Source organism: Anopheles aquasalis, chromosome X (genome assembly GCF_943734665.1).
Source record: "Anopheles aquasalis chromosome X, idAnoAquaMG_Q_19, whole genome shotgun sequence".
NCBI classification, from domain to species: Eukaryota; Metazoa; Arthropoda; class Insecta; order Diptera; family Culicidae; genus Anopheles; species Anopheles aquasalis.
In genome coordinates this window covers 5749170-5776112 of record NC_064876.1, presented here as the reverse complement: position 1 = coordinate 5776112, position 26943 = coordinate 5749170, and the positions used below count along the sequence as shown (strand labels likewise).

Sequence of the window (26943 nt, the reverse complement as noted above, 5' to 3'; positions counted from 1 at the left end):
TAAATAAAAACAAGTTTGTGTGTTTTGTATGTTCGCGCATCACGCAACATCTACCGGGCCAATCTTCACCAAACTTGACACAAAGATAGCTTATCACCCTAGATGATCACATCGGAGGTCTTTTTTCCAGGATTCCACTCCCTTCTCCATCCTACTCAAATGCCACTGTGTTAGGAAAATGCATAACACTACAAGTTTTCAAGCAATTTTCTCAAAAACTCTCACAATTGTTGCTGGTTGCTTAAGATACCATGTGACAAAGTTTGGTTCTTGCCGGATAAGGGGGGGGGGGGGGCACCAAACACCCCGTATCCTTAAAATCCCTTCTAGGGCAATATGAGGGTCATTTCCAATATTTTTGAGGTCTCTAAATTGATTGGTTACATCAAAGCGGAGTTAACTCCATTCTTTCACCCTCCGCATTCCCTTATGCCTCGCAATTTAAAGCAGGTTGATGGTAGGATTAAAGCAATAGTTGGTTTTTGGCCCTTCTACAGTAATTTAATCCCAATTTGATCCAATAACAAAAAGAAAGAGAGAGACAGAGAGAGAAAGCGAGAGAGAAAGAGAGAGAAATGGAGAGAAAGGGAAAAGAGAACCCCTCCAGTTACTAGGACCACACGATTTACAGATTTTGCCGCAAAAGTTCGTTTCAGAAAGAAATCGACCATTTCAAATAAAGTAGGAGCAAAGCAAAGTGTAAAGACACAAATCATTGCATTACCAACATGCATGACTTTTCCGCCAAATGAAAAATGAATTTGGAAATGGAGAGCATAACATTCCAGTTAGCAACAAGAATTCAATTTGCACCGATCTTTAGCACATGATATCGGAGCGAGACCATTAAATTGTTGTATTTTAACGAAGATAACATTCATTGCCTGCACATTGCCCAAATGGGGGATTTATTATAAGTTAACCGTGTACTAGCTTCTCTTTATGATCATAAATTATCAATGTCAATTAATTATTTTTACTCTTCTGATTTTGGTCAGTATCTTCTACAACCGGCATGCTCTCAAGATAAAACTCAAGCTGATAGTCGCGTTAAATGCTACAAATGATATCGTGCCAGAAATGGGGTAAGAAAGATGGACCAAGGGAAAAATCGATATACGTATACCCGTATGAAATTGGGTAAATCAGCTGGTACCAAATAAAATACTGGCTCTGAGTGAAAGTTGTTCATTTTTTTTTAAGTAGAAGGTTTTAGTGCACGATATCTCGTTAAGTATTTAACCGAAACATTGTACATTCGTTGTAAAGAGGACATTTTACACTCAAAACCACCAACGTGTTTGTTATTTATGCCTTCTCGCGTCGTGAGTTACAGCTTGTGGAAAACCGAAGTCAACAGCGCAAACCGTTCGATGCATTTCGCACTTTTCGTTCGATGACGACGATTCGATTCACACAAGATACCTGAATTTTTGGCATGGTGTTTATGATAACGATACTGCATCGAATAAAAATGCAATCAGTTGCGCTCGATGCCGCTCTGGCATTTTAAATGTTAAACATGTACCTTATGCAGGAGGCGCCAACGGTGAAAATAGCGATAAAAATCACAACAAAACCGGGAGTAAACGGGCATGTGAGAGCCCAAGAGCTAAGAGGATCGATCGATAGAACTATTGGCGCAAAGCTGGATGAAATAATTCGCTCCCGATGTGGTACCAGATCATTCGGTAGTTCCTGGCAGCATCCTTCAAAGGGAAGGCTGCACGTTAATCGTCCCCTTCAACCGTCCGTCGATGCTCTCTCGCGAATGAGTGCGACATTCCTTCTCTTTTAAGAGGTGCCTGCGAAAATCGTTCTTTATCGAAATTCTTTTGCTTTTCGCCGATTATAAACGAACCATCTATTGGACGGGGAATAGTAAAAAGTTCCAGCTAAAAAGTAGGACAAATTACCCATCAGAAAGGTTCCTATGTGATGTAAGCCGTACCATGGGCAGCCATTTAAAAGTAAAGCGTTGAACTTTACCCAAAAATAAATGGTCGAGTTTAAACGAAAAATCTTTGTTGCACAAAGTCCCGTTTTACCAGCGCATTCATAACAGTTGTAAACCAGTCCTGTGCAATCGAGACAAGACGCTTGGCATAGGGTCCCGGAATTGGAGTCACCGACGGACGAGCGAGCAGAGAAGCGAACCGTTGACGGCAGGCAGATTCCCGGCCCCCGGCTCCAATTGTGAATTATAAAAATCTCGCCATCTGAGGGAAGCTATTCAAGCTGCCGATGCAGAAGGAGCGGGGTGGGGTGGGGTGGGGGGGAGGAGGATGTCGAGTCGAGAGTGGGCAAGTGTGACAGATTGATACCGCGTCAAATTATATTGCCCCCCTCGAGCGTCCCAACAATGTTCTAACCGCAAGGCAAGGCTGGGCATCCCCCGGAGAGACGAAAGATGCGAGTCACAGGTACCGGCTGGAACGGTCTGTATTTGTGTGGCCTGGTGTAAGGGTTTTTTTTTGTCTGTTTTTGGTGTGTGTTTTGTTTATGGCCTGAGAGAGTGGGTGGTGTTGATAAACAACTTTTCCTTTTCGACCTGTTTCCACTCGTGGTGCGTTCATCTTCGTCCCCCTGGGCCCAATGGAGTGTCGATAATTTGATTAGTCGCACATGGGAGCACCGCGATGGGAGTGCGCTGTCGTCTTTCTCCTCTCCTCTCTCTCTCACCAACACCTTTCTATCAACACCGCAACCCGGTCCCGCTTCGTTTTTTTCCATTCGCTTGCTGATTGCTGTTGCGCTGTCCGCATCAACTCCCCCTCCCCTACCGATGAAGGGGTACGGTGAGGCGGGACGCCGGAATTTTTCCGCTTTCCCAAAACCGACAGCGAAAGCGAAAAACCTCACCAACCGGCACTGTGTCACAGGTGTAATGCCCGAAAGCCCGAACAAATTATTCCCGGAGGGAGGTGAAGTCTTTTTCGTGGAAAATGATTGGATATTGACAGCACCGCTCGGCACGGCCCGGCCAGAAAGTGATCTCTGCTTGGGTGTGTATTCGTGTGCCCGTATCTGCTCTCTGCTCGTCACTCGTCACATCCTCCAGCGTGGGGTGAACGCACTCGCCGGTCCAAAGGGGCCACAAGGGGCTCTCCGAGTTTGACCGAGCGGCACTAAACCAATAATGGAGTCCGGGTGTGCGAGAACGTAGGCTAAAATTAGCTCCCTGCTCCCTCCACCATCACTCGCTCAGCAACAGCAACAGCAGCACTGTAGCGCGGCTACTAACTTCACCTCCTGAACTCCTGGACCTGAACGCGCCACTCCGGTGGCGAATTAAAAATAAAAACCAAATCAACCAAATCCAGTATCGCCAGTATCGGATGTGGATGTGTCTGAACCGCTCCCTAACCACACCCACACTACCGTCCCCACCTTCCCTTACGCGTTACCACGCAGCTAATGGTTTACGGTGCAAAAGTGTGAGATGAGCAATCTGGCAATCCCGGGGTGGAGCGGCCGGGGAAGCCTGCTGATCGCTAATCGCTCATCTTCCTCATCATCATCATCATCATCCCGTGACCCGAGGTGCGAAAGAAAAAGGGGGAAAAGGATTGTGCGACGAAGGGGCAGACAGAATCAAACGAAGCGGCACGACCCCGCGAACCCTCGCCTCACCCACGACAGATCGTGAACGTGGACGAGACTGTGACGACTGATGGTTGCAATCGTGCAGGGCTGCAGAAAGGGAAAATCTTCCTTCAAACGATGAAGAAGAAGAAGAGAAAGTAGAAGTGACAGCCAACGAAAATGAAAGGAACAGGAAAAGCGCGAAGAACGACGGTTAACAACCACCGAATGGTGTGATGGGTGCCGGCTGGCATACTTTACACCACGCACCCACCCATCACCGGGCACACACACACACACACGAGGAACCAGCACAAACCAGTGAGCGGTAGCGAGCGAAAACCGAAATCGACCCAAAAACGATGGCGAAAATTGATTCACACCTCGCCACCAGAGACGAACGGGAAGGGAAAGAGCTGTGCGTGTGCACGTACCGCGAACGGGTGGAGCACGAAAAGCGCCCGAAAAGCGCTTCCCTCATCGTTGCCTCAAAAGCAAAAGCAAAAGAGGAAGAAAAAGAAGAAGAAGAAAAACGGAGTCACAGCGTAAGGGATCGGGCCTTTGGAATGGAAGTGTGTAAAGAAGCGACGGTGTACGAGGAAAGAGGGAGAAGGGGGACGTGTTGTGCCGTCGTGCTGTTAATAGACGTCAGCCCGTTGATACACACCGAGCGATCGAGCGAGCGAGCGAGCGAGCGAACGAGCTCCTTAAATCGATCTGCCCCCCGGTTGCTGCTGCTGTTGCTGCCGCTCGTCGATAATTCACCCCAAAAAAAAAAACGGGTGGAGGGTTGCGACGCGAGGACGCCGCAAAGGGAAGCAGGCATTAAAATTCCTTCAAAGCAGCGCGCTGCGTTTCGACAACCGGGACCGGTGACGAAGCGAAATAAAGCTCCACTTTCCAGCACTGTAGGGCGCGTACACAACATCGGTACAGACTGACTGCGACTGCACACTGGGCTAGAAGCGCTAGGAGGCATCCCTAGAGGGCTGTACACTAGCTAGCAGCCCGTCGCTGCCGCCGGTTTTGCGAAAACACTTGGCGGGTGCGCCCACAGGGCTGTTTGAGTTAGTAAAGCTCACCAAAGCAAAGCGCCACCCTGCCCTGCTGGAGTGGATGTCATAGGAGCAGCCGTAGGTGGGGGCTGTGTAGCTCGCGAGCTCGGTTCGGTTTGGCTCAGTAAACAAACATAGCAGAACCAAACCCCCCCCCCCCCCCCCCCCCGTTCTCCCATTCCCCAGTCGTCGTGAGGGGGGGTGGGGGGGCGTAAAAGAAGCTCAAGTACCATTCAGTCACCTGTTTTTCGCTTGCTAGCTGCTGCTGCTGCTGGTGCTGCTGGCTACTGCTGCAGCGAAGGCCATTACAGCCGCCCCGAATTGCCTCCTAAAGCGCCCTCTTAAAGCCCATCCAACCAACCCCTCAGACCCCTCAGACCTCTCCCGGCTGCCCGTTCTGAGACGCTCGTTCGGCAAGGGCGAAAGTAGCGTTACTTATTACCTTTCGCGGCTGGCTGGCTGGCTGGCTCGAACTGCTGTTTATTGGTGGCGGCGGGGGTGTGGGGACGGTTTGATGTTTACGCATCGCAGACGTAACGCTACACCACATCATACGCACATCTCAGCGCCAGTGGAGCGCCAGTGAAGCCCACGTGCGAAAAGCTAATTCATCATCGGCACCATACGCCGTCAACGCAAACAATGGCGTCGAAGCGTACCCACCGTACGGAGAAAAGAAGAGAAGAGAAGAAGGCCACACTAACCTCACTAAACTCGGTGCGCTACTGGTGATCAAAACTGCCGGGTACGTGGCGCGTGGTCCAGCCAACTCATCATCACTATCAGACACACATATACACACTCATAAATAAACTCCTACTAACCTACCATTAGAAACATTCTCATTCTCAATTCGCACCACGGTACCCATCGACGAGCGCCACCCCACGCGACGCCAGTTCGACGAGCAAGCCGCTTTTGATATCCGCAACCACTTGTCAAATCAAATCGGGAACAACGGATCACCGGGTCACTAAATCGTCGCGTCGCCACCTAACAACGCCTGCTCCGAGACCGATTTCCGAGACCGAGCGCTTTACCTGCCAGCGAGCGAGCGAGCGAGCGTTTGCGCTTTGGCCGACAGCCTTCTACAACCTTCTCTCCGCCATCGTGCAGAAATGGAAATTCCGCTGCCAGCACACACACTCACACAGAGTACCACACAGGGCCGAGAACGCTTCGCCTCAACAAGGAGCAGTGAAATGGCGAAAGAGATGAAATACGATTGCCAACCCTCCTCGTGCCACCTCGTTTCCACCTTCCTTCTATGACCTCTGACACACGCCACAACGGTGCACACACAAACGCACACACACACACACACACGAGCGCGCGTGCTGGAAGGTAGAGATGGTGCGAGGGGGCCCGACATTGGATATGACAGTCGAAATTGAATTAAATTGAGTTGAGCAAATAATATCGCTCGGCCCGACAAACACACACACACACACACACGTGTACATCAGCGTACTGGTTTGCTTGTTCATCATCATCTCACCCTGCGTGCCGTACGACGCCCCCCGCCCCCCCTGGAGCTCTGGCACCACAGGTCGCAGGAGCAGCCAGCCAGCCATCCAGTAGCGCATTGCCCGCTGACAGCTCGTACTGGTTGCTTTCTCTCTCTCTCTCTCTCTCAAACACACATACACACCGCGCTCTCCATGTACTCCACCACACCGTTGCCGCTGACAGTAGGCGCGGTTCCATAAATCGCTCCAAACGCTGCACCAGGACTTCAGCAGTGGCGCGGCGCAATAGGAAGGCTTCGAGCGAGCGACGGTGATGCGCACCCCACCCCCACACCCACGGGAGGTAAAGACAACTTGGGGCTCCCCGTGCTCCGGATCGAAACAGAGACAAACAGACACACAGGTAGACGTCCTGGTGCGTGCGTGCGTGCGTGGCGCGTTTTGTGGTAGTAACGATTGTGTCGAGCCAGCCACAGTTGTTGACATGAGATCGCGCGAGTGCGCGTTGTTATTGTTGTAGCCCCAGGTCGCCCCCGGGGCTCGTTTTTGGAGCGCCTCCAGTAGAAGAAGAGGCTGCCGACCGATTGCCATTGCGATTGATATCGACGCGGAGACAACAACAACGACAACGACGACAACGGGGTGGCACAGCAGGAATTCAATTTCAGTGATTTCTCAACAATGAAAACTGACATCGGTGGCGGTGGCGGTGGCGGTGGCGGTGGCGGTGGCGGTGGCGGTGGCGGTGGCGGTGGCGGTGGCGGTGGCAGTGGTGGCGATACCATTGATAATGCGAATCCTACTCCCTACTCACGCACCAGAACCCCAGAGAGAGAGAAGAGAGAGAGAGAGAGAGAGGGTGAGAGCAGGGGGGCTGGGAGAAAAGCACACAAAAAGACCGGTTGGAAATTGAATATCTTGCGCAGCAGCAGCAGCAGCAGTCATTGAAGCGAAAAGGTGAACAGCAACACAACACAGCAATGTTGCACAGCAGGAGCTCCCTTTTAACACCAGTAGCACCAGTACTAGTGGCAGACATTTATAACCTTCTCTCGCATCGCTCTTCGCTTTCTCCTCCTTCTCTTCTCCTTCTTCTGCGTCATCTTACTTCTCCGCGTATCCGCTACCCCTGTCAACCTTGGTTGCGGATTTGCAGGAAGGTGTTGGGCAGACCGGGCACTGCTTGATAGCAAGACGGAGGGGCAGATGGACGGACCCATTCATGTGTTACGGGCGCTTTCGCACGGGGCCGTCTTTAGCCTTTTTGCCCCCCCCCCCCCCCCCTGTTTTTTGGACTTGTAACGAGGCCGCTACATACAAAAAAATAAAATTTGTACAAAACAAAACAAAATCATTTAAAGACAAAAACTTTTCCTATAGATAGAACGATATCAGATGTATGCAGATCAAAGCGACCGTTTTGTTTTGCGAAAAAAAAAACGCTTTTTCTTGGAAAATGCAGAAAAAAATATTCTCCAAAGTAATGGCAATCGTTAGCTACACATTTTAACTATATTTTAGGCAGTTTTTGGTTGCCTTACTAAATAAAACTGCCAATCTGTACCATTTTTTCAAAACCCATCCTTGTTTTCAAGTTTTCGTTTAAAAGGAAGCACTGCTTGGTCATTACCTGTCCCAACGATGCAAATTAATGTTCATCTGATAGGGTCAAGTTTGGTGAGTTAGCCGCAAGTGGTAATTGTTATCAATTGTCGCTTTGTACAGTGTCCTTGACCGATATTCCGCGCGGTGGCGGAGCTTTTCCATCGAGCAGAATAGGTCAATTTTGTCGTTTTTTGATAGTTTGGTTGATTTTTTCTCGAAGTCTCGGTTGAAATTGATTAATTGTTGCTTGTAACGATCATTACTAACCTTTTTGGCCAACAAGGTCTGCAATTGCAACACCTCAACACCTCAACAATTCGATGACTTCTAACAATTTCGCTGGACGGTGGATCTAGCATTAATATACTTTTTTAAATTTAAATATACTACTTTATATTTTTTAAACCACATTTTGCACCGTGTTTCAGTGAGAGCATGCCCACCGTAGCCTTCGATAGAAATTGGATGCCATTCGGCCGCCGATTTTTTTGAGATGGCGGTAAAATACGAACGATGTCCGCGTTTTTGGGAACGGAACTTGCCATTTTTATCGTAATGAAAATAATTGATATCAATTTAGAAAAAATACACATCGATTATGTTTTACGGATGCCTAATGAACACAACACTTAGACTGGCTTTGCAACTCCATTTGGCGTAGATGCAGCTTTAGAATGAAAAAGACTGTTTCATATGCATACACCTGGTAAACCAATAGACTCTGTCAACTTTCTAGCGTATCTTTCTAGCGAAAACGTACCTAAAAGGCTTGTGCAAATTGTTTCTAATCTATGAGAACACCTTAAAAACCGCAGGTGTCAAATTTAGCTGCTCACTTTATAAAATACCAGCCAAACTATTGGAGATACTCGTCTAAAAACATAAGAGGAGAAAACTTTATGTTCTTTGCGTGTATCGCACCAGTTGCCTATGAAATCATCAAATTATACATCTTTTCATAAATCAAAGGCCACTTACAGTAGAAAAATTGGAGCGCAAAACGTGCTGATGCCAACCATATATCCGAGATTTCATATGCTGTAGAACCAAACAATGCACAATTGAGCTTAACCTCCTGACAAGTCATGTCGAATCTTGCTAGTTACAGGAGCTTCTGCTGGTGCATTGGAGTTAAATTTAAGTTAATCAATCGTTTTCGAGACGATTTTGTATGGACTGTTAGGCAAAGCCGTGGCACTAGTGACCTTGCAAACTGACAGACCTAGACCGGGAATTGATTTTCAGTTGCGATTTAGAAGAATTTGACGTTACTTTTACAACAGTTTGGCTGTCCCTAATCGACAGAATTGATTTGTGCGGCCTTCGTTGCTCAATGGCCGTAGTTTTGTGTATGCTTCTTTTAGCTGCATTTGATTGTGATGTTCTACGACCATTGCACCCTGAAGGCTCGTTAAAATATTCCAAAACAAAAAAAAAACAGTTAATGATATTCCAAGGGAGATGGTCAGATGGAATTGATTTCTGGTTAAAATGAACACAGAATGAACATAAAGCAAATACAATTGTTTCCCCCGGTTTCTAATATGTTTGATTTTTCAGACAAACTAGCATCCTTTTTATGCAAACCATCAGCAGGGATTTGGGGGCCAGCACTGTGAATGAAGAAGGTGGAATCCCACAGAGAAGAGAAGGCGCGAGATGGTTTGATGCCGGTTGGTGAGATTCGGTGGACAGGGGTGCCCACGTGTTTACGGTGTGGCAGACTTACCTGGCACTGTGGCAGCTCGACGTGTCCCTCGGGCCGCTGGGCCTTCCAGCCGAGCAGCGGCGGTATGCAGACGAGCGCGGACATGATCCAGACGGCGGCTATCATGAAGGCGGCCCGGGCGGGCGTCCGCGACTTCAGGTACTCGATCGCCTTGGTGATGCTCCAGTAGCGATCGAGCGAGATCAGGCACAGGTTCATGATGGAGGAGGTGCAGAGCAGCACGTCCATCGCCGAGTGGACGTCGCACCACCAGTTACCGAAGATCCAGTAGCCCATCAGCTCGTTCGCCAGCGAGAACGGCATGATGACGAGCCCGAGAAAGAAGTCGGCGACGGCGAGCGACGCAATGAACCAGTTCTGGATGTTCTTGAGCGTCTTCTCGGTCGCGATCGCTATGATCACCAGCATGTTGCCGACGACGATCACGATCATCAGCACCGTTACGATGATCGAGGCGATGATGATGTGGGGTAGGGTGTAACCGCTCGGATAGGTACCGTGCACGATGGTCAGGTTGGTGCCACCGGCGGTGTCGGTGATGCCACCGACGGCGAGGCCACCACCACCACCACCACCGTCGCCGCCTGTGCCTGTGCCTGCTGCTGCGGCGGCCGCCCCAGCCGCCCCGGCCGCCGCCGCTGCCGCCACCAGCAGCGATTCGTTGAGCATGAGGCCAGCGCCAGCGATGGTGGCTACCGTCGATCCGTTCACCGACGACGACAACGGTCCACCGCCGACGATCGCCAGGAAGTCCTCCTCCGAGATGTTGCCCGGCGAGACGTAATCCATAGCGCATCGAGCCAGGCGCACCAGTTGTTCCTGGTGGTGGGTGGGCGGGGGTGGGGGGACGGGATGGGGGATGAGATGGGATGGGATGGGTTGCCGGTGGTGGGGAGCGGTAGTGGTCAGTGGTTGGGGGCGTACCGCGCCGCACCGTGCGCTACCGAGCGCATCCGGGACCACAGGAGGCCGACTGGCAGACGAGTGTGGCCCTCCTCCTCCTCCTCCTCCTTCTGGGTAGGCGTACGCACTATTTCGCCTGATCGACTGATCGATACAAAACGCACTCGCACGCTAACAACCTCGCACGTCTCCACCGTCTGTCCTACCCCGAATTCTCGACGATTCTGTGACGCTTTCGGCGCTGCTCTCAAGTACTTGCCCGGTCCTGCCTCGGCCCGGAACTCGGTTCCATGGCCCGTGGAACCCGTGCCGTGCACCCGCCCGGCACACGACAATCAGTTACTGCAGGGGCCTCCGCACGGGACGTGGGCGACAGGGAGGTGTGGTCTGGGGGGATGATCTGGGGTAGCAACCCCTACCGAAGGGTGGGCACGAACAGTGCTAGCGGCACTGTCGAAGAACGACGCACGGCATTGACGCGACGGTGACGGGGAAGACGAAACACACTTAGCTACACGATCTAAACACATACACAGCACACACACACATTGATACACACGTGTACACACACACACACACTCCGGGGCCGGTTCGTTGTGTGCCACCGCCCTGTAACCCTTCCTGTATCGGGGTCGGACGTGTTTAGGATGGATCAGGGTTGAAGGGTGGGGGTGGGGGGTGGGGGGGATGAAGTGGTAGGGGATGAGCGAGATGCTGTACACGCGGTGACCACTGGCAGTCGCAGTCGTCCCTCCCGCGCCGCGTTCCGTAGCGAACGAACCACACCCCCTCGGTGGAGGGATGGGGGTAGAAGCGACGGTGGTGGTGGCGGTGGCGTCGGCGGCGTTGGCGGTGACTGGGCGGCTGGGCTGGGTGGCTGGGCTGGGCCAAGCTACCAACAAATACCTCGCCCCGTTTGTGAGTGGAAGAATAACCCGTTTTAATCCGAAACTGCCTTGCGCAAAGGTGTAAATATAGGGTGTATGCCGGGACCCTTGCGATCCTTCAACACACGTACATTGACTTTTGGAACCGCCGCGACGTTGTCGCTTTTTCTTCTCGCACTCTCTCTCTCTCTCTTTCTCTCTCTCTCTCTCTTTACTCTCTTGCTATCTCTATCGGTTGTACGGATGGAGCGGTGGAGCGCCCGCTGTGACTGTCCTCATCGACGGTCCCCCCGGGGGTGGGGGGGTGGAAGAGTGATTGTCCGGTGCCCGGTCCCGGTCCCGGTCCCGGTTCCGGTGCTCAGCGTGCGTGTTGCGTGCGGTGGCGCCACCTGTCGTGGCCCATCACACGGCGGCTCTGTTGCGGCTCGTTGCGCGACGCGTGTCCTGTCAAGCCAGTGGCCCAGCGTGGCCAACCAGCACACCAGATCACCGAGCGGTGGCGCCCGTTTCGGGCTCGCTCACAATCGCCTCCTCCTTCTCCTCCTCCTCCTCCTCACCACTCGAAGCAGCCGCCTCCTCCTCCTCCTCCTCTTCCTCTTCCTCTTCCTCGTCCTCTGGTAACCTTGAATCGGCCGCCACAGCCGCCGATGAAGGTAGCAGCTGGTGTCGCTGCCGCAGCCGCCGCCGCCGTTCCCGCCGACGCCGCCGCTGACGTCGCTTCCTTTTTACGTCGTCTGCGTCTGCGCACCGCTGTCTGCTGCTTATCGGCGCTTATCCTGTCTGCTGCACCGGGCACCAGTGGCCACCACCGCTGGTTGCCTGCCCGAATGGTGCTGTTGGTCGGTACGGTCACTGGCGGTGCTGCTCCTGTTGCTGCTGATGCGCCTTCGTCCTTGCACAGACCTGGAAGTAGAGTAGAATAGTGTCCACGATTAGCACGAGGGTGCGTAGAGACGGTTTATTTTGTTAGAATTTATTTATTTAGCACATTAACGCAACTGACACACCATGCCTATCACACCAGTCTGTCTAAAACGACTGGTTTACAACTGTTGAAAATATTCGGCAAAAAGTGTATGAACTGTGAACGAAATATCAATGGCAACTGCGGCGAATAGGAAAAAATGGGTCGCTAAAAACGACTCAGCTCAGCTGGCGACTAGCGCTGATGTCCACTGTGATCAAATTGATCCTTTTTTATATTTGAAAATAAATCCTAGCTGTTGGATATGATTTTGGATACCTCTCCACCGCTGATAACATTTATCAAGGACACTCGCCAAGCAGAGCCAACTCTATGGAGGGGGAGTGATCACTGAAAGGCGGGAAGGAAAGTAGACGATTCCGCGAACACCTTAGTGGATTAGGTGACAAAGGCGCGAGTTAACAGTGGTTTTTCGAGCTTCTCCAATTTTCTTACAATTCTCTCCAACGATTTGTGATTGTGATTTGACAATCTGAACAACATCTGTTACCGTGGTGTGGTTAAGTTGTTACGGTGGGGCTTAGATATTTATTTATTTTTCTGACATTCATATTTTAGTTTTTCTATTTAATGATGACGCATTGAAGAATATTGTGCAAAATGGTTTGGATCCATCGATGGCAAACTGTTAATGATATTGATTTTTGTAAAATTGCTCGCCTCTTAGAAGCGTGTTTCCCAAAAACCAACGTTTTCAAAGCCGATGCCCATAAAAACGACTGGACCGATTGAATAGCAATTTGGAACACATCATTTGAACACGATTTTCCAGGTAGCCTCGTCGAGTTTTTACAGAAAATGTTGATACCTTTTTTTTAGAAATAATTATGTAAAACTTGTGTTTTTTGAGGCAAATTGAAACCATTGAAATTTGAAACCTTCTGTCAAAAATCGAAAAATAGGAAACCCAACAAACACTTGACGATGCTTCCTGCATAAACTTGTAATCTATGAGATGGAATATTGATTTGCTCATTTGCAGATAAGCCATTTGCACGCGGCTACGATGGGCACCGGAAAAAGTACATGTTTGCACACATGCCTTTCTAACAATTGATGCCTTGTACGATGTTTTAAACAAATCTTCCTCTTAAAACAACAACCAAATATTTTTGAAAAGCTGTAGCTTAACATGGTATTCACTTGAAAAAATTAAACAGAATGGTTTCTTCACAAAAAAAAAAGAAAAATGAAGCGTTTTTCGATCGAAATCAACCCCTGCCTTAATAAATAACACAAAAAAGCAAAGTGTTCCCAAATTACTGTGCCCTGTGGCACTCCATATGAGATCCACAAACAAGACAGGAGACCAATGAATACATTTTCGCGATTTCTGTGTAGTGGCGAGAGGATTTGGTAGGATCGGAACCAGCGAAAAAGATGGTCCGAGCATGCCAAGCATTGCGAGCAGGATCTCATGCGACGGATGCGTGCGGGAATGTTACGTCACGTCGAGCTGACGTTGGCGGGCCAACGTCTATTCGCGCCCCGAAGGTCACCCCACGCTGCACCGCACGAACCGTTTGTTAATTGAATTGTTTTGTTTTTTTTTTCCCCGCAAAGTTGCAACCAAATAACAGCAACAACCCAACAACAGCAGCAGCAGCAGCGGCAGTAGCGAGCGTAACGTGCGCAACCACCCCCCCCGCCCCCCCCCCCCCCAAACACACAAAACTGGCTCTCGTTGTATGCTAATCAAGCCCCATTCCACTCTTAAAAGGGTCGCCCAGCATCAGCAGCACAGTCGATTGAGGCTACGGAGAAGTGCATTAGCACGCACGCACGCACGCACGCGTAATCATGTTCACCGAGCACTCTAGGGTCCGGGGTGCGCTTCGTAATTAACTCCCCCTCCTCCCAGCCTCCAGGCCGGGTGCCCCTCCCCCCACCAACCCCACAATTGCGCACGCGCTTTCGGCTAATCGCGCATTGTGCTGATGCGGTACGGCGGTGTTTGCGGTTCCGCCGCTTCACACGCGCGGTTGCCATGTTTTGTTGGCCGGCCCAATGTTTGCTTTGGTTGCGTTGTGGCCTCTCCCTCCCCCCCCCTCTCCCCGTTTCCCCGATGCCGATTCGATCTTTCGATCTGCGGCGAGCGGTGGCGTAGCGATCATCCGGAGTCGAATAAAGAAACGGCTGATGATGATGATGATGATGATGCAATGGCGATGTGCAACAGCATCGAAAACAAACGGGCATCGGGAAAATAAACAAGGTACCACTCACTGCTGGCCACACTACGGAGAGCCGGATCCGGAGCGATCCAGTTGAGTTGAGTTCGCTGCAACAGATGCAGCGGGCTTAATGGAGTTCGCCTTACAACCGATGTGCGCTGGGCAATAAATAGAATGCGCACCGGTCTTCCCATGTCTTCCCGCTTTCACTCTCCCACCCCATTCCCATCCATTCCACTCGCTGCACACCACTCGCTCGAAAGACAACAAACACGGAACGTTCGTTCGGCGAAGGTTCCGCTGACGGACGGCCCTTCTGTTCCCCAGATGCAGTTTTGCATAATAACGCGCACACATGCACTACCACCGAGGGAGTGCGTAGCGAGGCGAGAAGGGCCGACTGGGGGGAAGGCAAAGGGGAAGCGGAAGCGGGAGGGGTGAGGTGAAAGGTTAGAGGAAAGTGGCCGTCAATTTTGATGATCTCACTCTCGATGATGGATCCCTCCCTCTTTCTCCCTCTTTCTCCCTCTCTCTCTCTCTCTCTCTCTCTCTCTCTCTCTCTCTCTCTCTCTCTCTCTCTCTCTCTTTCTCTCTCTCTCTCTCTCTCTCTCTCTCTCTAAATATTCGTGTTCGTTGAAATGAGAAAATATGAAGATAATTATTATTATAGTCCACTGCTTCAATGCGATATAGACAATACTGTTCAGTTGCTTTCTTTCCTGGCGTATATGGATCGACTTGCATGGGTAGTTGTGAGTGAGAAACATTGGCCTTTAATATTTAGGACACAAACAGTTGTCGATTAACCCGTATAACTTATTCCTGTTCATAACAACGGCAATTGGAAATTACGTTCGCAGAAAGTGAAATGGTCCAATGAAAAAAATGAAGGTTTTACTACTACTCGTGTACGTATTAAGGTAGGGCCTACGGTATTTAATTTTGTTTTGAAGAGCAATTTTTCTAGAGCAAAGTTGTATTGTCCAAAACGATGGATTGTGGTCAAGAATGTATCGGATTACCAAAGAAAAATCCCCAGGTTTTTAAAATACACCTAATGTGAGGGTTTTGGGGGTTATTTTTAAGCGCAGCTAGTTATCCCTATTTTTGAATGAAAAAGGAAAAAAAAGTAACTTATAAAACGTTAAGTTATTTTAAATAGATAGATTAAATAGTAAAAAAGATAGTTTAGAGAAAATGGTGAAACTTAACTTAGAAACATTATACAGGACGACAATGATGTGTTCCAGCAAGATGGAGCGCCCTCGGAGGAGCGATTTTGTTTCAAAACTGGTGCAGGAACAATTTAACCAGATTTTTAGCGAAGAATGAATGGTCTCCCAGTTCACCAGAACCTAACCAACTGGACTTTATCGTTGGTTTATACAATTTTTGAACCAAAACGAACAAAAATTGTCTAATGTTATTCAGTTTGAAGCAAGGATCCCAAAAAAAATGGCATGAAATGTCTATGAAAGCCGTCCGCGCCACGTGCGTTGGACCTTTGAAGTCCTCCCATTAAGAAAATAAAAATGATCGAATTTGTATGAGAATATACTGTACATGGTGTATATTCAATCCGGAAAAGTTGCTATTTACATAAAAACACGGTTTTCAACGTTTTCCACAAATCTTATCCCAAGTGTTTAAGTTATGTCTCACACTATATAGTTTGATCTAAAACCTAGTTTTTTCGATGTTTTGGCTGAACAAAAACCATTTATTTTCATAACCAAAAGAACAATTACATCAATCGAAGGATTGCCCAACGCTGGCCACTACTTTTTACCATATTTTGCGCAATTTTTGAATTCCATGTCGATAGCACTCCTCATCTTTTGAAGCATTTTAGGAAAATACCCACTTTTCGATACTTTCATAAAGAATGAGGTGCTGTACAGTCAAACAATTTTTTAGACAGTCAAACAAGTAGTATTCAGAAAGAATAATGTCTGCTGTATGCAACAGGGAGGGTAACACACTCCAATCAATATTTTGTAAATAGTTTTTGACCGGTTTGGCAACAAATGATCTAGCGTCATGATGTTGGTAATTCAGCTTTCTGCCGCTCTCTAGCCAGAGCTCGCTTCTAATGGATCAATTATTGTTGATAACGTTCTCCATCTACAGTTTTACCAGTTTCCGAAGGTTCTGAGTGAACGACACCCGTCAAAGCTGTATCTTCTCATTGTTTTTGGTATACCCGAACCTTCTGTGTCTGTAACGTTAAAACCTCCGCTTCTAAACCTTTGAAGCCAGCTTTTGCTTTTGCTAGGCAAAGCATATTCACCAAAAACTTAAACCTACAAACGATAATTTGCAGCAGCTGTTTTCTTCAAGTGGAAATAGGGTTTTTAATACTTCCCGGCGAAATGGACTTTTCAGGCAGCAATCTTAATGTTTTCAAGTCGAGAAAAAAAGTTATAGTTAATATTATGAGCAGTTACGTATTGCGTTTTAAAGGTATTTAGTTAAACTTTAAAACGACATAACATATGAAACTGTGAACGTTTCCCAAACAAAATGGCGCCACTTCCAATTAGAATCAAAAAAACTAAGTTATAGACCTAATATGTGTTGGAGTTTGTGTAGCTCCTAGCCCTTTCTCTGTTTTTCTTCCCTCCCCCCTTCCCCCTCAGTTGACGCCAGCGCTTGGTGTCATTTGCAGCTCATTTTGGGACATGGAAACCCAGGTCTAGTAAAAAAAAAATCCCCCTAAAAAGATAAGGTAAAAAGGAGGTGAATTTAGGGGGACAAACAGCTGTTCCGTCACACACATACACGGGGGTAACCGTCATTTGCATTTGGTGACCGCGACGATAAGATCGCCATGGCAAGCGGCTCGCGGTGCGCTGAGCTGCCCGGAGCTGGCGCCCTAACCCCTGCTGACTTCATTGATGAACCGAACGTGTGCGCAGAGCGTGTGTACACGTGTGTGTTGGCCATTTTTCTTCTTCTTCTTCTCGGTGATGTGGCCTGCTGAAAGCTGAAACCTGTTGCAGTTCTTCGACGAGGCCCGTGCCGTCGAGGCGTCGGGAATGTGCGCTCGCTGGACCGGGTTGAAAGGTAAGGGGAGGGGAAGGGGGTTTAATGGAGGCGCACCGGACCGGACACGCCGCGCGGCGCCAAGGAATGTTTCGAGAAGTGCTCGGTGCCGATCGATCTCGCTGTATCTCGACGAAAATCGATTTATTATACATTCGAATGCCTCCCGCACCGACACATCCATACACACCGTCATGTGCGCGCGTGTGTGAATCGTAATGAGGCGCCTTCGGAGACAGAGACAGACCGACCGACCGACCGAACTGGGCCGCACCAGATCCTTTACGAACGCCAAGTGCTGCGGTGGTGCTGGATGCGATATGCTGCTGCTGCTGGTGCTGGTACGTGCGAGCACGCAAAACCAACCCCATTTCGATACATAGCAGCGCGCCACGGCCACAATCCGGTGGTAACCGGTGGCAGCGGGAACCGAAGACCCCGCCGAGAGGAACCGAGGCATTCTGCCTGTCAGAATGGAATTTAATTGAAATTGATTCCAGCTACCCTTCCCGGTGGCACCATCACCACCACCCAGGAAGGCGACGAAGGCGGTCTGGTGGTCCTGTGGTCTGGTGGCCGGCGGTCGGCTTCTGCTGCTGCTGGTCGTGTGGTCGGGTGGATCGGGATGCAGGCCGCAGCGATAGAACGCGGAAGAATGCGGCAACAGCAGCCCGGAATGGCATCCGCTTGTCGCTTGGATCGCCGGGCTGGCTCCCGCTTGCTTTCCTCCCCCCACCCCTTTTTAGCGGGGGGTTTGGGTCCCACGCAACCAACCAACCAATCCGTCATCGCTCATCATCATCGCTCGTCGCTGTCGGGGTTGGCCTTGGGTTTAGGCCATTTCCTGGGGACTTTGGAGAGGGGGGAGGGGTGGGAGCAGTTCACATGAGATAGAGGGAATGGGTCCTGCCAACCAGTTGAGCCGGAGAGCTACCTTCTCGCCGAGGTACATTTACTCAGTTGCAGGGAAAGTACTACAAATAGGAAGAGGAGATGGGGAAGTAAAAGAAAAAGAGAAAAACGAAGAAAAAAAAGAGCGAGCTCCGCGAGCTGCAAGTCATGCCTCCTACGAAGGGCGTTAAAAAGAGGTTTAGGACGGAGCCACCGCTAGCTGGGCAGCTTGGTAAATGCTTCCCGTTTTCTGGCGTAAAGGTAAGCCGCGTGCGGGACGAACAGTGTGGTGGTGGTGGTGCGGTTTTGTGCACTATTTTGTGCGCTCGTAAAATCTCCATCTCCATGTTTTTCAACCAGGAAATGCTGGCGCCCAGAATGGGCTAAGGGGATGGAATGGCGTGAATGGGGGTGTATTGGAGGGCGGGGGGGGCAATTTCGTGGACAATTTCTCAGCGCCGCCCGTTTGTTTGAAGTGCGCGGGTGCGTACTGCGCTGCCTCCCATTTTCCACCCCCTCCCCCAAATGACGTCATTCCACCTGTAAATGGGGCGCGAATGCCCAGCATGCCCAGACTATCTGCGCATACAGTTCACTTTGGATTCTTCTTCGTTTTGTTGTTTTTCGCGTTTTGGGGTGATATCATCGGGCACGCTGGGGCAGCACTGACCGGGAAGGTGGGGGGGGGGGGGAGAAGGGGGAGGAAGAAGGAGTGACAGGGGAAGGGTTTTGGGTGGCAGCATCAGCATCCCCGACAGTGCTGTCGCCCATTTTCCATTCTCGTTCTTCGTTATGGGCTCTCACTGGCATGCTGCGCAGAATGGGGGCCTTTCGAGCTCCAAAAAAAAGAAGCTGCTTGGCGCCTAGCGAGGGCAGCACTGACCCAAACCCAAAACCAAGCTGATCGTGTAGACCGTGTACACCGACTCGTAGCGATCAGGGCAGTGTGCGTGATCTCGGGGATGAAGGCCATTCCCACTATCGAGCGACGGGCAGTCGAATGTTGAATTAAAATTCGATGCGAGAATGACAAAGGCAAGGGGATGTAGCAGTATTGCCTACAGGTGGACACATCGCCTTATCCCAAAAATAGGTCCATGGCTGACCAGCAAAAACAAAACGGTGAGATAATCTCCTATTTTTCTCCCAGTTCCTTCGAGGAAATGGTTATTTTATTAAGAGATTATCTCTACCGGATAAACCGACTCCAAAACTCCATAGTGCCCACCCTGTTAAAGCATCGTTGAATCTCCTGACCATGTACCGATGGCCTGCCCTAAGTTCGCCGAATCAAGAGAGGGGCTTAAAGGGTGCATTCGGTTGGACTTCTCGGCTGAGGACCTAGGGCTCTATTCCAAGAGTCTGTCTGTTAACAGTGACTGGTTTAGTACTATTGAAAAGGCGCAGCAATTTTGATGTGAATTTACGAATGAATTGGTATTTTGTTTTGGAATCCGACTACACAACCATGACTAATACCACTGTAAAAATCACTAACACCACCAAAAATCAACATCGCTAGCTGTCAATGATTACTTTGATGAAACGAAAAAAATCGACGGAAACTTTACCGAGTCTCCCTTCTTCAGCCAAGTACATTTTGGTAACAGACGGCGTGTCTATAGCCAGGGATACACGAAGCGTAAACTCAGAATGTAATGCTCAAAAATTTTACGCTTCGTGTGGCAGGCATAAACGCGTACAAGTTTTTACCGAAACGTCAAATGCATTTACATTTAATTCCTTGTGTTTTTGGCCACAAAAAAACAAAAATCGTCGGGATAAGTTGATTTCTCAACATCTTTTTTTATACTTGAAGATGTTGTTGCTGTATTAGCGATTGTAGAACTTTCAACCCTTCATATCGCTATGCTTCATGTTGGTGCTCAGTTTACACTGGTTTTTGCGCTCGATTTTACGCTCCGCGGGCCTATAAACTTTTTCACATAAGCACAATCTTTTTGGCATTACACTCTGAGCTTACGCTTCGTGTATCCGTGGCTTATCAAATGAGACTGAAATTGGAGATGCTTGTTGCAATTTCCTCAACTAATTAAACAAATGCAAACGATTTCTTCAAATTGGAGAGCATACGTGTAGACACAGATTTTTTTCCAGAATTTCTGGATTTATTTAGGTCGTCGGCTGGAAATTGCTTAAAATGCACAAATCGTTGGAGAGAATTGTAAGAAAATTGGAGAAGCTCGAAAAACTACTGTTAACTCGCACCTTTGTCACCTAAATCCACTTAGGTGTTCGGGGAATCGTCTACTTTCCTTCCCGCCTTTTAGTGATTGATTTAGTAGTGATGCTTGGCGAGTGTCCCTGATAAATGTTATCAGCGGTGGAGCGGTATCCAAAATCATATCCAACAGCTAGGATTTATTTGCAAATAAAAAAAAAGGAATAAATTTTATCACAGTGGACATCAGCGCTACTCGCCAGCTGAGCTGATTCGTTTTTAGCGACCCATTTATTCATATTCTTCGCAGTTGCCACTGATATTTCATTCACAGTTCATACCGAGCTCTTGCCGAGTATTTTCAACAGTTGTAAACCATTCGTTTTTGACAGACAGACTTTTGAAATAGGGCCCTTTGGCCTTCCGAATGGGCCAGAACTCTGCTGCCTTTGACGCAGTGTACAGATAGATCAACCACGCGACGGTTCTAGTTATTCGCCGAGTGGCAGTGGTGATGAAAAATGTGGATCAGGTGCACCGGTCGGTTACCTATGAGTTAGCACCAGTGGGATACTCATTCGCTAGAGCATGGACAGACAATTGAATGGGACGTTTAACGTCCAGCCTCCCGGCAAGGTACTACCGAAGGGGGCTAAAGACATTGGAGGGGGGGATGGTTTTAGTGGATAAAAATCCCACACTACCGAAGGGAGCTCTCGCATTCTCCGCCCGGTGCCTATAAAGGTTTCCCGCCCTACAAGTGTAAAAAACAACACACAAAAACACAAAAACAAATGGACCAGGGGATTCACAAACCATTTGTTGCTGTCAGCTCCAGCGCACTGCCTCCATGGCTCATTCATTGCCGGCCTCTAACTGACCGTTTGACTGGCTGACTGATTGTCCACTGTCCTCTCTCTCTTCCTTTCTCTCATTTTCTCTCTTTCTCTCTCTCTCTCTCTCTCTCTCGCGAAGTTGCTCTCTTTTGCACGATTCAATCATGAAATGGGGCCAACGAAGAACAAACCTGATAGGTTTCCACTTCCGGGACCGCTCATCGCCCAGAGGCCCATGCTTTAATTTACAAAACATTATTGATTCACTCGCTCCCCGTTCTGTATGTGCGCGTGTGTCCGCGTTCGATCGATCAATCGATGCCCCTGATCGATAATTGGGATCAGGTAGGTCCGCGGCAGCAGCTCCCTTGTCAAGGCGGGAGGAGCCCCACCCACAACGGGCTGACATTTTCGAATTTGGAATTCAGCTCAAACTGGTGAACAGCTGGCTACGGCCTACAGTGGCAACAGCATGGCCATCGCCGGGGCATCGATTCGGAGCCTGAGCACAAAGACCAACCCCAACCACCCCGACAACGCTTTTTGATTTCCGGTCACCCCCGCTACGGCTGGTCTCTCTCTCTTTCTCTCTCTCTCTCTCTCTCTCTTTCTCTGTTTCTCTCTCTTTCTCTCTCTCTTTAGCCGGCGATACATGAAGCGTAAACTCTCGTATAAACTCAGAATGTAATGCCAAAAAGTTTACATTTGCCGTTTACACGGTGTAAAAAAGATTATAGGTCCACGGAGCATAAATGCTAGCGTAAACGCTGTTTGCAAGCGATTTGCCCCACTACATTTCCTGTTCGTGGTTTGCATTAATAGTGAGTGATCATTACTAGCGTTTTTAATCTTTTTCTTCGGAAAACAGGTCTTATTTTTCTCGCAAAAGTCGATTAAAGTTCAGTGTAATTCGGATTACACGTCTCAACCCGGTCATGTAAACATGTTCAAGTGTGAATTAATTTTATATTTACGCTTGAGTTTACGCTTCATGTATCCCCGGCTTTTCACTCTATTCATTTATCTATCTCCTCGCGACAGCCTGAAATAAAATGCAAAATGGTCCGAACGCCGACCGGTTTCAGGCAGCACCGGAACCATCCCCAAATCAAACCTCACTCAAATCGGCTCGGTTCACACCCACCTAAATCCTCGATAATCGCCACTTAATCCTATCACAATCCCAAAACCTCGGGTATCTCGGGGTATCGAATCAGGGGATGAAGGCAGAGAAAGGGGGGGTTGGGTAATAGGCGTGATTCCGCATGGCGTTCGGTAGGACGATCCATCAGTTCTTTGCCGCGCGCATTTCATGGCGCATCCATTACCACCGGTCACCGGGCCACTCCGCCGGTAACGCACTCTGGCCACGGCGGTACGCGCCGACATCATAAATGTCAAAACCCTCCCCCCCGGGGGGGGGGGGGGAGCGACAAAACGGGTACCAAACGGGGTAATCGGTTTTGAGGTTTGGGGTGCAGTAGTGCAACGCGCACCAATCGTGCCCCAGAGCTACCGAGTTCTGTATTTTTTTTTTTTTTTAGAATGGCTAGCTGGAGAGGAAGAGAGGTGGGTGGGTACCACAATCATAGGGCCACTTATTCCCAGCGTCTTTCTTTTTCGACAGACTGAGGCTTAAAATCGGTATAGCCCCTTAGTCTCATGAACACTCGCTTGGAAAAGCGTTCATTTGGCTGTCAAAACCCTTGTTTGTTGGTAAACAATCGGAGTGCAAGCGCAAATTTTGCACATATTTGATTTATTTGGGGGTTAAAAAGAACAGATATACTGTTAAATTCTACGATTATTACAAGTTTTCGTATAAACAACACTTTAACCCTCGCACCAACTGATGGGTCTGGCCAGACCCATTTCATTTTCAATCGTTAATAACTCAAGTTCTATTAATTGTAGCGTCTTGGCCTTTCGGGTAGCTTCCTAAAATTTTATTTCCTTTCGATTGATACCACTATCGTTTAAGAAAAAGTCCTCGGAGTATGCGAAAAAAGGACTTAAAAAAAATACCCCTCGGACCAACTGATGGGTCTGGCCAGACCCCTATGCTTTTACACGGGGTTGTATGGGGTTGTATCTAAACTATGTGACAAGACAAAAATATGATCAAAATCTGTTCTATTTTTGGAAAAAAACACATTTTAGTTTCTCGATTTTTCCCATGCAAAAAGTGCCTAGAACTTGTATGCGAATTAATACTTTCCTCTCCTAAAATCATCGCCACACATAAACTAATAAACTCTTTCCAAGAAAGTGATATCAGTCATACAAAGTAATAATTTCTCTACAAGAATCAATTATCATAGTAGTATAATGTGACGATTATAATGTGTACGAGCATAATTTTGCGACGTGTCGCTCGTGTGGTGCAACCGTATGAATTAGCATACGAGCACTGCCATGGCCGGCGAAGACTGGTGTGCAAGAACGTTCTTCTTTCTTTTGTTCTTTTTCTTCGCTAGCTTCTTTCATGGTGCAATCAAAACGATCGATTCTGGTGGAGAAATGATCGCTTGTTATGACTGATATCACTTTTTAGGAAAAAGGTAATTAGTTTATGCGGGGCGATGATTTTAGGAGAGGAAAGTACGAACCCGCATACAAGTTTTAGTCACTTTTTGCGTGGGAAAAATCGAGAAACTGAAATGTGTTTTTTTCCAAAAATAGAACAGATTTTGATCATATTTTTGTCTTGTCACATAGTTTAGGCTATGCTGAACACATATGCAAAAGAGAGTGCTCAATTATGTGATTCCTAGAGGTAGAAAAATTGTTTCAAACACAGCATGTACGCCCATACAACCCCGTGTAAAAGCATAGGGGTCTGGCCAGACCCATCAGTTGGTCCGAGGGGTATCGAAACATCAGTTGGTGCGAGAGTTAAATTCTACGATTATTACAAGAAACAATACTATAACTAAGAACTGCAACAAATGAGCAGCATTAACTGCGATGGATTTGAAACAAAGCAGTCCCGTTGAACAGACTCCGCTGTCTGGTACCTTTTTGGTAACCGACAGCAGGCGAGTCTGTCAACAAAGACTCGATTTGGTGTCTCATGAGACCAAACACCAGAGGTTGTCTCAGAAAAAAAAGACAGACGCTGGAAATCGGGCCCCTTAACATGGATGCCACCAGATCCGCGTCCTGGTGGTCACCGACAACCTGAAACGGGGTGGCCGGGTAGACCAAAGGGGGGTAGTGAAACGGCTGAGCCCGAAACTATTAATAGAGATCAATCCAAGCGCACTCCAAGCCCGTGCCACTGCACTAGCGAGCTGCTAGAAGCTCTACTCTTGCTGTTGTGACCGCTGTAGCCATTGTGTACTGTGGTCAGGCGTGCGAGTGGCGGCACTCTGGCACCGTGGCATTGTGTTTGATGTCGGTTTAGGTCCACCGCTGACCAGGGACCAAGACCGGACGCCATTCGCGGTTGCGAGGTTGCGATAATAATTTGCTTCGTGGGATCGTGTGTAGTTTAAGTGCTAGGACCTACGCAAGGGGTGCCGGCGATGATGGCGATGATGGCGATGATGGTGATGCTGCTACTGCTACTCCTCCTGCTGCTGCTGCTGCTGCTTGCTGCTGCTGCGTAGCTGTTGCTTGCTGCAGCTAGTCTCTGTGCGCTGCGGTTGATAGAAGCGTGTCTTCCCAAGCGCAGTGTGTCAGTCACGGTTGATTGTAGGCTCGCTGTTCACATACACACATGTACACACACACACACAAATGGCCGCACACTCACAGTCTCACTCTCGCGGCTTTCTTTTCTTCTTGTGAGTGAGTCTTTCGGAAACGCACGGTGACCTGTAGCGACAATTTGTGGATTTGAAGCCAAGCAGCACCCCTAAACACCCCCCCCCCCTTCTTTCGGTGCTTAGCACTCGCACACATACGCGTAACACACAGACACACACGGCGATACACGGTACACGGTACCTAGCGGCACTTTAGCACTTTTATCACATTCCGGGAAGCGCGCTGTGAGAATAAGGTGCGGTGCGTGGCGGTGGCGCGTGGGGTTAAGGAAGGTAGTGGAATACCCGGCCCAGAGGGGGGGTGAGGGATGGTAACACCCGGGCAAACAGGTGGTAGGTGGCCACTTCGGTGCCACCTCGTCACCAAGCCCTCCAAACCAACTGGCGTCGGGTATGGGAATTCTGGTGAAGGCTGTATGGCCGCCAGTACACCCCTTGCAACGGGAAGGGGTTGGTTTGCTTCTGATCAACCCCAAAACAGCACGGTTTCGATCGACGGGCTAACTCGAACCGGGCGACCCGGTAACCTGGTCCCGGTTAATTCCGATAGCCGGAACTTTCTGCCACTAGCTGATTGCCATTATGGGGGTAGGGAGAGGGGGTGTCCTTTTAGAAGACACTCCTTTTCACTCCAAAAATTGAAAGAGAGAGACAGTGAGAGAGAGAGATACATAAAACCCGAAATGAAATTTCGGCAATTGTGATTTCCAGAGCAGAACAGAACAGATTCGACGGCGCTAGCTAGCTGGGATGGGGGGTTCAAGAGGGGGCCAGTAGTAGCGACAGATTAATTGACAAAAGTTAAGCCCTGATTGATTGCCTTTGGCCGTGGCGTACGATGGATCCGCATCCGACGACGATGAAGAGGAAAAAAACCAACCGCCCTCTTCCGCGGGATGGATTGCTCCGCTCCGAGAGCCATCTGCGGGCAGGGATGAGGGGGGGGGGCCTCCACCGCCAACTAGGCGCCTCCATCGATCGATTCGCGCACTTGCTGCACCGACTGGCCAAACCATTGGTTTTACTGTCCCTTCATCCACAGCTTCCTTCCTCGTGCACCTTAGCCTCATGCCACGGCAATCCCCTTCAACCCCTCCCCCCTCCCTCCCCTCCCCCAATTGATTGATGAGGATTCCTGTTGTGATGGTCGATTAGCGGCAGGACCGTCCCGGGACATACACCTCCTCGAGTCGTCGTCACACAAGGTTTCTATGTGTGTGCGTGTGTGTGTGTGTGTGTGTGTGTGTGTGTGGAAGAGAGAGAGAGCGAGAAGCAGCCAGAAGACAAAAGGACTTATGAGTCAGGAGGGAAGTGGCGTACCGTCGGCATGTGTAGTATGCATCAAAAGAGCCAAAAAAGGAGAACAGAGTGAGGGAACCGTCGAGCGGCGTGGTCCATTGGTGGAGGTCACTAAGCCCCCCCCCCCTTGCACGAGCAGAACCCCCCAAAAAACGGGCCAAACCAGCACGAGGAAGCTGGCAGGACTCAGGTCTCAGGACCAGCAGGCGGCAATGGTCCGGGAAAAGTGTTTCGCGGAGGATGTAATGCCACTTTTACCTACCCGCCACGCGAACAGGACCAGCAGCAGCAGCAGGAGCAGCAGGAACGCCGGATCCGGAATCCGGGTCGGGGATTTTTGGGGACAGATTAATTTCCTCTGCGGAACCTGGGCCGTGCCGGGGACGTAGCCGGGGACCGGGGGGAGTCTTCTTGTCTGAGCTGTAGCTGACAAGCAGGCAGGGTGGCAGGGGGTGCAGAATCCCTCGACCGAATCCAGGCCCCTGCCCGGTGACCGCTAGGCCCGTCGGTGGGGAGAGGGGGATTTCC

At 49.4% G+C, this 26943-nt stretch overlaps 1 protein-coding gene and 1 long non-coding RNA gene across 2 annotated transcripts in view; both read right to left on the bottom strand.

Moving 5' to 3' along the window:
- The window catches only part of LOC126575385 (alpha-2C adrenergic receptor), a 108477-nt gene extending 96704 nt beyond the window's left edge, over positions 1 to 11773 (bottom strand). The window contains exon 1 of the mRNA XM_050236101.1: positions 9444 to 11773. Coding sequence (XP_050092058.1) covers positions 9444 to 10232 — 789 coding nt within the window. The 5' untranslated portion in view covers positions 10233 to 11773. The remainder of the gene's footprint in view (positions 1 to 9443) is intronic.
- Positions 11774 to 11839: 66 nt separating this feature from the next.
- LOC126581109 (uncharacterized) overlaps positions 11840 to 26943 on the bottom strand; it is a 15773-nt gene continuing 669 nt past the window's right edge. Inside the window, exons 2-3 of the long non-coding RNA XR_007609141.1 lie at positions 24858 to 25165; positions 11840 to 12136 (exon numbers count right to left, since the gene is read on the bottom strand). This is a non-coding gene — a long non-coding RNA (uncharacterized LOC126581109). The remainder of the gene's footprint in view (positions 12137 to 24857; positions 25166 to 26943) is intronic.